This window comes from Athene noctua, chromosome 3 (genome assembly GCF_965140245.1).
Source record: "Athene noctua chromosome 3, bAthNoc1.hap1.1, whole genome shotgun sequence".
Classification (NCBI taxonomy): domain Eukaryota; kingdom Metazoa; phylum Chordata; class Aves; order Strigiformes; family Strigidae; genus Athene; species Athene noctua.
Window position 1 is genome coordinate 5639482 of NC_134039.1, and position 11864 is coordinate 5651345.

General features: G+C 42.5%; 1 protein-coding gene across 5 annotated transcripts in view; it reads left to right on the top strand.

Annotated features, from left to right (window-relative positions):
* FAR2 (fatty acyl-CoA reductase 2) overlaps positions 1 to 11589 on the top strand; it is a 154272-nt gene extending 142683 nt beyond the window's left edge. For all 5 annotated transcript variants that reach the window (XM_074901816.1, XM_074901815.1, XM_074901818.1 and 2 more), the window contains exons 9-12: positions 2312 to 2483; positions 7487 to 7616; positions 9467 to 9594; positions 11137 to 11589. In XM_074901816.1, the coding sequence (XP_074757917.1) occupies positions 2312 to 2483; positions 7487 to 7616; positions 9467 to 9594; positions 11137 to 11299 (593 nt within the window). In that variant the 3' untranslated portion in view covers positions 11300 to 11589. The remainder of the gene's footprint in view (positions 1 to 2311; positions 2484 to 7486; positions 7617 to 9466; positions 9595 to 11136) is intronic.
* Positions 11590 to 11864: the final 275 nt, after the last annotated feature.

Below are 11864 nucleotides of genomic sequence, written 5' to 3' on the forward strand. Positions count from 1 at the left end.
TGGGATTTAAAGTGCCTCTTGGAGAAAAGCTTCCTTAAGGGGAGAAGCAGAGGTGTTGCTCTCCTGATCCATGAACTACTTGAATGGGTACAGATATACAGCCCCCTCCAAACTGGGAGCAGTTCTCTGTATGTTTAAGCCAGCTATGACTTTGCTGAAGTAGAATTGTAGTAAATGGCCGCGCTGCTAACACAGAGGAAAGAAGCTCCTCACGCACTGCTCAGACACCAGTGCTGCCAAGAGCTGGGCCAGGACAGCAGCTTCCTTCCAAACTGCTTACCACCACTCCCCTGCCAGGAGTAAACCCCTTTCCAAATCCCCAGTTAAACCACTCCAGCAAGCACGCTCCCTGTCAGGCCCAGCTACGTGGGAAAGTTTAAATAGGAGTTTTTTGCTAATCCTTGCCATTTTATATCTATTATATAGAATTGTTAGAACAAGTCCAGAGGAGGGCTGCCAAGATGATCAGAGGGCTGGAACACCTCTCCTATGAGCACAGGCTGAGAGAGTTGGGCTTGTTCAGCCTGGAGAAGAGAAGGCTCCGGGGAGATCTCATAGTGGCCTTCCAGTACCTGAAGGGAGCCTACGAGAAGGCTGGGGAGGGACTTTTTACAAGGGACTGTAACGATAGGACGAGGGGTAATGGGTGGAAGCTGAGGGAGGGGAGGTTTAGACTAAATATATGGAAGAAGTTTTTTACTGTGAGGGTGGTGAGGCACTGGAACAGGCTGCCCAAGGAGGTTGTGGATGCTCCATCCCTGGAAGTGTTCAGAGCCAGGTTGGATGGAGCTTCGAGCAACCTGATGTAGTGGGAGGTGTCCCTGTATTGCAGGGGGCTTGCAACTAGACGATCTCGGAGGTCTCTTCCAACCCAAACCATTCTGTGATTTTTGAGAGAACGTGCTGCAAAGGGTAAGATTTCCATACCACAGCCCACAAGACGACCACAGGATAACCACATCATTGCAGTGTGGCTACATGAAAGATAAAGGATGGCAGTCAGTTCTAGCGATTCAGGTGCAAGATGAGTTTCAGGAGAACTGGTCTTCAGTGTATGAGACGCACAAATTTACAATGAGCTTGCACTAAAACTAAATTATACTGTTTTAAAAGTCTTTGTTACCTAAATGTAGCAGCTAAGTGGCTAACAAGTCTCCTCTAGTTGCTGTTACTTAAAATGAGTACAGCAAATGTCACTACTTGAAGTGCAGGAATGAGCTGACCACAGATACATGAGAGTCCTGTCTGAATATTGTGATTGGTGTCTGATTATCTGAGGATGATCTGGATGTTTCTTGCGACTTGCAAATTCTCATCTGATTTTCTATTTGTAACATAAGCTTAGAGAGTAAACTATAATATGAGCACAGATTGATGTTGTAACTCTCAATTTAATTTTTAAAAAAGTAAAAAAAAAAAAGCCCACATATTCTTTTTTGTTGAGCTCACTGGTACTCAGGAATAGGAGCACCATCTGTTTATCAGTCCCTAGGATGATAGTCTTATATTCAACTACTGCAGTTCTATTAAGCCTCTGCAATATGTAAATGCCCCAGATATGAATGTCTAGATGGCACTTCTGTGGCACTGTGCCATTGCAAGAGCTCAGAATCAGACCCAACATACTTTGTGCCTTGACAGACAAAAGGAATGAAAGATTACCACCCTCTCATTAGTTTTCCAGTTAAGAATGCAAGACAGTTTGCTGCTGTAGTGCATTCAGAGCTCCTCTGAAAACAGGCTGAGGTAGTCTTGTGGCTCACGTGTGGTTTGAAAGGATATAATGAAGTCTCTCTAGAAGCAGCACCCAGTGTGTGTAAGCAACCTGTCCCTGACTCAGACTAATATGGACATCAGTCCTTCTGAAAATTTGATTAGAAATTAGAAATGTCATTTTTGTTTTATGTTAGCAGATCAAAGTTTGCTTTTAGTGATCTGAAGGTATGTTAACACTTACCAATTTCTTTTACACCTACTGCAGGTGAAAGCAGAACTGCAGTTCCTTGGTTTGAAACGTTTCAGGCTACAACTGCCTGCTTTTCCTCTGTTACTTTTTGGTGTTTTGATAAGGCAGTTTTTGTCTGCCGCTATTAAGTCCACAGCCACATTGTGTTTCAGATAGGAAATAGATGGAATCATCAATTTTAACGCCAGAAGGGACCATGAGATGATCTTGTCCAACCTGCAGAACTGTAGGTTAAACATGTTAAGCACTGTAACCTGGGCTTTATTGTAGCAGGTTGGTATGGTTGTGCCCAACTCAACTGAAATAAAGTGCCTGATTTTAAGTTAAACGCCTGTTCCCTTACAGGGCAATATGCCATCTCCACGTTCAAAAGGAACCCGCTGGAGAAGGCCTTCCGAACTCCCGGCGCTCAAATAACGTCCAGCTACTTGATAAACCAGTACTGGGTATATCTCACTGACAAGGCATGGGCCATCCTCTACGACCTGTACATGAGGCTCACGGGGAGAAAGCCCAGGTAAGAAACCACAGGACTTCAGCCCCCTGCATGCCTGCCACCGTCACGGAGAGCAGATGTCTAATGTGTTCTGAGAATGGGCTGCCTCAGCCGGGAGTCCATGGTCTTCTTCCCATCTCCTTGTCTTGAGGAGATTGCTCAAAAAGAAAAGGAACTGCATGGCCATAGCTAAGTGTAGCCTAGGGTTCTCACCCTTTCCAGCACCTGGGGGACAACACATTTTATAAACTCAGTTTTACACACTTCGGAGGTTCTTAAGACAGAAGAAGAGGACCTGCAGTTACACTGTCCTCTGTAGAGCAAGATTTCCACCATTGCAACTTTCTGATGTGATTGCCTCTATCTGTCATAAGGACTTGAGACTGGCAAGGTTTAGAACATTCCAGCTAATATTTTTTTCCCATAAATTGGATGAATAATTAGCAGTTGCGCTGGCTCAGCACCCTGAAATCTAGGAAGCAGTTGTTTCTGAGTATGAATAAATTCTGAATGGTATTTACGGGGACAGTTTACCATTACATTTGGCATTTGAGCCTTAGCAGTGTCATGGCTAGGAGGAACACATGACATGCATGTCCCACGTGGAAGGAATCCTGGTGTAAGTAACATAACTCTGCCAATGTCCTCCTTAACTCCCTGCCACCGCAGAGGAGAATTTATTGTGCTACACAAGAAGAGTGTGCCAACGCTGTGTTGATGTCAGCTGTGCTCCTCTGCTAGCTAGAAAGCTGGCTTCAGCTGTTTGCAGAGAAATCCCTGGATGATGTATTGCTCTGATTTCTCTCTGACATTCTGCTACAGAGGGAAATTGGTCCATAAAAAGACTTCCAGGGTAAGAATTACCCTAGAAATGGAGGTAAACTGAGTATGAGCAAAAATAGGCTGGAATCTCCAAACTGTCGAAAGAGGCAGCAGTAAGATCTTGGCACTGCCATTACAATTGACATTTCTTTTCATAAAGTTGAGTGACAGAAGCAGCCAATGAACTTTGGCCGCAATACTACATTTAAATTTCAAATAGAACTCAGCATGAACTCATGCTGAGAAAGACATCTTCTTCTGAACTTGAAGATCTGCAGCCTAAGCAGACGTGGCTCAGCAATGACTGAGTTCACCAAGTCTTTTTTTTTTTTTTTAATATCATTCCCATTTTCTTTTTATATCCTACTTAAGCTCATCCAAGTATTGCTGCAATGTGGTAGAGAACACAGTAGCAGTTTGTTCTTTCATTTTTTTCATAGCTACCTAAATATCAGCTCTTTATGGTCTAAGGGCAGTAAACCACATTGAATTTAAAAAAAAAAAAAAAAAAAAGAATGTGTCACTGAACCTGCTTTATTGTTTCCCTTTATTTTTTCCCTGTGCTTCAAACAGAGCACCTAGGCTTAACTTTTTTCCACTTGTCACTCCCATCTATTGAGGTACAAGCCATCTTCATGGCAGTTTCTTGAATTCTCCCCATGACCCTATGTCAGATTTGCAAGCAGAAAGGAGAAAGTTCTTTGCCAGGACCAAGACTCAGGCTTCAGTTTTCTACTGCATCCATACTCAACTCATTATAAGGTGATGGGTTATCATATGGAATAGTTTAACTGGGAGCTGGTTGTGGTTTTGCAAGTCTCCTGTTTATTCAGGACCAGCCTAAGACCTTCACTAATTTGAACTGCAGAGTAGTTCAGAGGTTGTAGTTCCTCCTGTAGTTACCACATGCAGTACTCCATCTACCAAAGGGCAGGTACAAGAGTAATTTCCTTCCGCTTTAGACTTTTATATACTGCCTCTACTGAGAAGTTTACTTTAAGTGTCAGCTCATTTCACATAAATTGCCAGATGTCTAGCAAAACTGCCCTAAATGGCTTAGTGTTATTGCTGCACATCCATCTATCCATGACTTAGAAAATAATGTGGTTTATATCACGAGTAGTCTCCTGGAGCAACCTGCCGCACCTGGGAATCTGCTCATGCAAGGCTCAGTATGAAAGCAAATAAAGACATCATTGCTGTAAACAGTTTTCTAGAAGACAAGATGCATTTCTGAAATGTAACTGGTAAGTCTATCAAGTGACAGCTAATGCTTGCTTTATTCCTCTCAGTTCCTCCACAGTGGAGAAAGAGGTTTTCTATACGAAATCTTTGCCAAAGCCTCTCAAAGGCTGAAGAAAAGCATGTATCTTCTCAGCTGATGTTTTCCAGCCTTCATCCAAATTAGTCAATATTTTGAATGTGGTCACAATATTTGAGCTCAGTCAGTTAACATGAAACACAGTTTTCATACATACCTCTTCGGGTGCTTTATTTCTCTTTTTGACCCTTACTTTTAGCTACTGTTTCTTCGGGTAGATCTACAGTCAGAGCTTATTCTGCCCACATTGACATTAGCCCACGTGGATAACCTATTTTCTAAACATAAGTAGGGACCCACAGTTCACTCTCTTACCAATTTTTTCTGACAGATTCCATTAGCCCAGAGCACTTCAAAGATATTGATGGCTTTTGGGAAGCCAATTTGAGGGGAAACTTCAGATCTTTGCAATCTAGCCATATGCTTTGTTTTCCAAGTTCCTAAAAAGTATTAAAATATTCACAACGCTTTGCCCCATAGTACTTGCCTACACAGGCACAATCAGGAAGTTTAATCTGAAATAATTTTAAAGTAGTTTAGATAAACTACATCCAAGCAATGTGTGCATAATTATTCAGAATGAAGGTTCCCTTAATCTGATGGCGTGCTTTGTTTCTGAAAAGCCATTTTAATTCTGAGTAGGAGTGCCTGTGTAAGGTTTTAGTACTCTTTCCATTCGCTTTGGGTAAGCTGCACAGTTCTCCTCTGAATTGATGTACTCATTGTGTCTTGTCTTTTCTTTCTGCTGTGATTAGTGCTTATCGTGGTGGCAGTCACATCTGCACGGGGAGAGGCCAGCCTGGCACCATTCTTCCCCAGTCTGCTGCCTTTTATTTGTCACAGCAACTGTGCTGCCCTCTGGGCAGCTCAAAATTTCTCATGAAAACAGCTCTGTTTTCCACAGAAATCAGCCTTTTAAATGCTTTCTCTTGCCCTTATCCAGTCTGAGAGAACGTGGCGTTCTCGCAAAATTGACCAAGCACTATACATCACACTTTAAAACAACTGCCTCCCAGAGGCCTTTTGTACTCATGACCACTGGGACAACTGTAAAATAATCCTGCAAGGTAGGACAGCATTACTGTGATCCCCGTTTTAATAAAAATGAATAATAAAAAAAGGCCAAGACACATGAGAGACCTGAACCTACATTTCCGAAGTCCCTATTAAGCAGCCGTGCCCCTGAAGCAGCTTTCATCTTTACCAGGACATTCACACTCCAAGAAGACATACAAACAGTTCCCCACCCCCCAGAAAAAAAGCTGATGGACTTGGATGATTTTCAAGGTCATCCACTAGGAGCACATGCTATCAGACCCTTCTTGTATAAGGACAGAAAAAAAACCACTCCAAACTGCCACTATATTATACAGGGAGAGGAATGGCCTTTAAGAAAAACTTTTTTGAGAGAGAGAGATAGGAAGAGACCAAAGAAGCCCAAAGACATGAAAAGCATGCCACCAAGCTGAGTGGTGTGGTTGATACTCTAGATGGAAGGGATGCTGTACAGAGGGAGGGACCTTGACAGGCTTGAGAAGTGGATCCATGTGAACCTCATCAAGTCTAAGTGTAAGGTCTTGCACCTGGGTCAGGATAATCTCAAACAAGGATACAGGCTAGGCCATGAGTGGATTGAGAGCAGCCCTGTGGAGAAGGACTTGGGGGTAGCAGTGGATGGAAAACTGAATACAAGCTGGCAATGTGTGCTTGCAGCCCAGAAAGCCAACCTGGGCTGCATCAAAAGAAAAGTGGCTAGCAGGTCAAAGGAGGTGATTCTCCCCTTCTACTCTGCTCTCGTGAGACTCCCCCCTGCAGTACTGCATCCAGCTCTAAAGCCCCCAGCATAAGACAGACATGGACCTGTTGGAACAGGTCCAGAGGAGGCCACAAAGATGATCAGGGGGCTTGAGAACCTCTCCTATGAGGACAGGCTGAAAGAGTTGGGTTGTTCAACCTGGAGAAGGCTCTGGGGAGACCTTATAGTGATCTTCTAGCACTTAAAGTGGGCTACAGGAAAGATGAGGAGGGACTCTTTATCAGGGGGTGTAGGGATAGGACAAGGGGTAATGGTTTTAAACTGACAGAGGGAAGATTTAGATTAGGAAGAAATTCTTCCCTGTGAGGGTGGTGAGACCCTGGCACAGGTTGCCCAGAGCAGCTGTGTCTGCCCCCTCCCTGGAAGGGTTCAAGGCCAGGTTGGACGGGGCTTTGGGCAACCTGGGCTAGTGGAAGGTGTCCCTGCCCGGGGCAGGGGGTTGGAGTAGATGATCTTCAAGGTCCCTTCCAACCCAAACCATTCTGTAAGTCTGTGATTCTATCTGAAAACTGAAGTTGAGCAATTGACTTCCGAGCTTGTCCAGGCTGCAGCTGCAGTCACCTCTGTATCGGAGCTAACTCCACAACTCAGAGCCTTGCTTCAGGAGCCAACTTGGCCTTGAGAACAGAAGAGAATTTGTGTGGTACAAAGAGAATTATTTACTTTGAGAGGCAAGCAATATCCCTTTGTGGCTTTGCAATCTGCTGTGCAGACTTCATACTAGTTCAGATGGGCTCTTCACCTCACACACAGTACCTGATGTGGATATAGCCTCCAGCACTTGTTTAGATCAGGCCAGTAAATTAGGCATCGGTTCTACCCTGAGAAATTTTGCATCCACATTCAAGCCACCAATAAATGCCGGTTAGCTATAGGCTCAAGACCTCAACTGGACCAGTTAGACTTGCTGAGCAAGTTCTCAGCTTGATGAGCACCACTGCGGTGCTCATCGGGAACTGCAATGCCCGTTCACCTGGATTGGTGAAAACGCCTACAGAGCAAAGCAACAGCTTTTGCACAAGGTCAGACTTCCTGCCCACCTCTGACATTCCTCCTCTGTTTCAGAATGATGAAGATTGTCAAGCGACTGCACAAGTCTATGATGCTCTTGCAGTATTTCTCCACCCAGTCCTGGAATTGGTCTTCAGACAACATGAATATGTTAATGAGCCATCTTAACACAGAGGACAAAAAGGTAAGTATGTCCTGAATATGGATTGCTAATCTCCAGTTCTGTTCATCTGCTGCAATTATTTCTGGTGCATTGTTGAGCTTTCAATGACTAGAATTGACGTTAACCTGAAATAATTTATTTCATCCTTGTTTTATTGAATAATCAGGAACCTTTCATTTATTACAGGAGAATTTTTGCTCCTGAAGTGTGTTGCTCTTTCTTCTGGGACAGGTCAATCACTGAAGTCTTTGCAGCTAGCACGGCAGCTGTGGTGTGTGATCTAGATGGAAATTACTTGAACAATTTTGACATTTTCATCCACATCGGTTTTAATCGGTACTGCACGGGGAAATTTAGTTAACACATAATGTCTTACCCTGAATAATATGAAGAAAGTTCCTGTTTTATTCACATCCCCAAAGAGCAATTAATTTGCAGGATGTTAAGCTCTTTATAGTTTTGAAATACTACTGCTTAGGAATGGGATTGTAACCGAAAGACTGAAGGAATACAAAGAGTAGATTTGTCATAAGCTTGAGTACACCTTTGGTCAGTATCTCCTTGCAAAGAGATACGTAGGCATTCACATCAGACTGGTCTCACACCATTAAAGTTTTGCAGACTCCCAGTAGTAGAATCAAGGGTTTTCTTCCCTAGTCTGCAGAGGGAGTGCAAGCAGCAAATTCTAACTTCTAAGGGCAGTGGCACCGCAGTGACTACAGCAGATGTAGAAGGAACCTAAATGGTATGATAGGAACTAGATCCGAGGCAGATTAACAAAAAATTACAGCATCAAGGTCTTAGTGCAAGCTAGACAGAGTTTCAGGCTTACTAAACGGTTTATGAGAACTTTGTGAGATGCACAACATCCAGTGCTGCCACTGCTGCATTGCGAGCACTAGACAGTTTATGGACAAACTAGACAGTTTATGGGCAGCACACATCGTTATAGATGTCTAACAGACACCCCAGGATCTGCACGGGAGGTAACCCACTGTATTTGACAGTTAGGTAACCCCTCTCCGCTCAGGTTACTGCTGGTCTGATACCAAAGCTCTTGCACCAAAGCAAATGGCCTGGTTTGGCATGGGGGTGAAAGAAAGGTATTTTTCTGAGTATATTTTCTTTTAATACCTGCAAATAAGAAATGCAGTTCACTTCAATCATTCATTTAAAAAAAAAAAAAAAATTCTCTACAACAAAACCTCTTCCTCTTTACAAATCCTTTGTTTGCTCTAGTAGACAGACAACCAGCTGAGAACTTACTTACAGTTTTTCCAGTATAAGCATCTGAAATTAACTGGGGTAATTAGCTCTGCAGTGAGATTTTTTGATGTTAAATACCAGGGTAAACCATTTCTTGGACTTCTGTTGTTCTAGCTGCTGAGAGAGAATGCAGCACAGCAGAGTAATACTGATGCAGAGGCACCTGTTGACTCAACGTCCAATTCATTTATTTACACGGGATTCTAGTGATACATTTAAAACCACATGGAGGTTTTCATATGAATCCATTTACCCATGTGGAATGCCCTTTTCTTCCACGATTTTATGTGTGTGTACGTGTGTGTGTCCAAATGCATGTATTTACGCAAAAATTGTCACCTGAAAGACAAACTTCTCTTTATTTCCTGCCAGCTATCCCTAAATTTCTGCTTGCTTTGTCCCGATTCCCAGCTGGGTAAGACATTAATCAACAGCTGTGAAATACAATCTGTTAGTCCCCATGTCTTTCTGGAAACTTGGTGGCTTTAAGAACTCTAGAGAGAGGGTCTTGTCAGGAATGGAGGTCAATGAAGAATTGTTGCTTAAGGTGAACTTGTTTTGAACTCTGGCGTGTTTAACTTCTGCTCTTTGTCTTTAAATCCTAGGTATACAACTTTGATGTTCGTCAGCTGCACTGGTCAGAATATATCGAAAGCTACTGCCTAGGTGCTAAGAAGTACTTGCTAAATGAGGACATGTCTGGCATTCCAGCAGCAAAGCAGCACTTACGAAAGTAAGTCATACCCAGTGACAAGGGCAAGAGCTCCTGGGTAACTTGAATGGCTTTTGAGGAAAATTATTCTCATTATATTGCAATAATTATTGTTCTATAATAGGGAGATAAACATAGCGTAGCTTGTTTCTTATGGCACAGGGTTGTCAGTAATTCATTTTTCTATCCTGTAAGAAAAAGAGGATTTCTGTTTACACTAACGATCAGGGGCTAGATTTTATGCCTTCCCAACAGATGACCAAGTAATGAAGTTAAAATGCGTAAGAGGAATAAGAGGAATACGTGGATGGAGATGATCTTGGTCATTTGGAATTACAACAGAAAAATAAGGGTCATATTTAGATTTTGTGAAGCTCCTAGAAGCTTTTAGCAACTCAAAGACATTGCATAAATACTTTAAGCATTTGTATGATTTTTGTATTTCATTTTAAAGTTGAAGTTTCTAATTCCTTGGGGGAAAAGGGCAAAAATTCTCCAGATTCAGTGGAGAGCTTATGCATTCAGTCCCTGGTGGCAGTTTAAGAGTCTGAATGCGCAATTTGAGATTGTCATTCTATTCAGTTAAAAATTGTGCTCTTCCTGTCTTCTCCAACCCTTTTACTGAGAATTGCAGGCAAAAGGAAAAAGAGCAGCTCTCTTGGAGTAAGAACCGGGTTGTTTACTTTAAGAAAACCATTCTTGTGCACTGTAAATGCTAAAAGCATAAAACAGTCTGTTGCCATAGCAAGGAATCCTAAATAAGTTCTTCATTTTCATGGGTCATTTTTAAGGGATTTATAAGACCCTCTGTAACAAGCCAGTAACTGCCTCATAGTCCAAATAGGCAGCGTGGTATAGTGATAAGTTTACAAAAAAGATGTACTTTTACAAAAATTAAAGCAGTCTTGGGGACATTAGGTACAAAGCTTTCTTCCCTTGGTCAGACACTGGTAAAGTGAAAATGAGAGAACTGCAGAAACTTTTGCTTCTCAGAAAGAGGACAAGATAACGACCATCTTAAAGACCCAATAATAGCATTTAAATATATGGTGTATATCACCCACCCAACCTCAGTGCTGCAGAAGTGAAGACCGTTTATGATTATTGAGTAATTTCCCAACATTAAAGGCAAGGTTTTACCCAAATAGGAGAACCTTGTTCATTAGCTCCTGCAAAGGTCCTCTAGCCTGCCACCACTCCTGCAAAGTAAAAAATAGCCAATATACCAGCAGAAAGCATTGGACCTAGACTATCATAAAGAAAAAACTCTCAGTATGACTTCTGTTCTGGCTTGAAATGAGAGTACACAGAACAAGAGAGACTTGCAATAGAGGTCTTCCACCTATCCCATTAACTATTTGCTATACCCTAACTTCAGCAGTCCTTGGCAAGATGGTAGGCACATCTTAGGCACAGTGTCTTCAATAAAACAGGATGGCAGAAAGCCCAAGGGCCACATGTAAACAGGATTTCTTACAAAATTACCTGTAGTAAATGAAGCAGGCTGTAAGCTTTTTGTTGTTTTTTGTCTTCCTCCGTAAGATGCCTCTTTCTCTTTCACAGTCAGAGGAACATCCGATATGCATTCAACATCACCCTCTTTGTGATCATCTGGCGTATTTTCATTGCAAGGTCACAGATGGCTCGAAACATCTGGTACTTTGTGGTGAGCCTCTGCTACAAGTTCCTTTCCTACTTCAGGGCATCCAGCACCCTCAGGCACTGAAGCCGTCCATCCGCAACCAGTCTCTTCCAGAAGGACCTCCATCTCCTCTAATCAGCAACTATGGGCATCGGGGTCTGAAAGTAGCAGAAAAATCCACTCCCTCCAACAGCAGCCTGCATTTATTGTGCACTGTTATATGCTCACATTTTTAATTTTAACTAATGCTTTAATATATGGTGGTCTTTCTTCCATAGGACCAGGCCAATTTTTAAAGCCATAACTCAAGCTGGAACCATTCATCTAGAGTCTGATGTGTAAAAGTGAGGATTAACCAAAGTCACTGTCTTCCCAAGCACATCTTGATCCCATCTTCTTCCTCAAAAGAGGCAAGTTTAAAGCATACAACCTTGGAAGAAAAGGATGCCATTACAGAAGACCCAGCCAAGGAAATTAACCTGTAAGAGGTCTTCCAAAAGAGGCTATTCCTCCATTCTCATTCAGTGAAACGGTACCCTATTGAAAAACATGATTTAACATTTTCAGTTTTTCAAAACTTAGAGGGGGAAAAAAAGATCAGTTACACTAGGCCAACAAACACACTGAAGAGTTCTCAGATCTTGTCTTA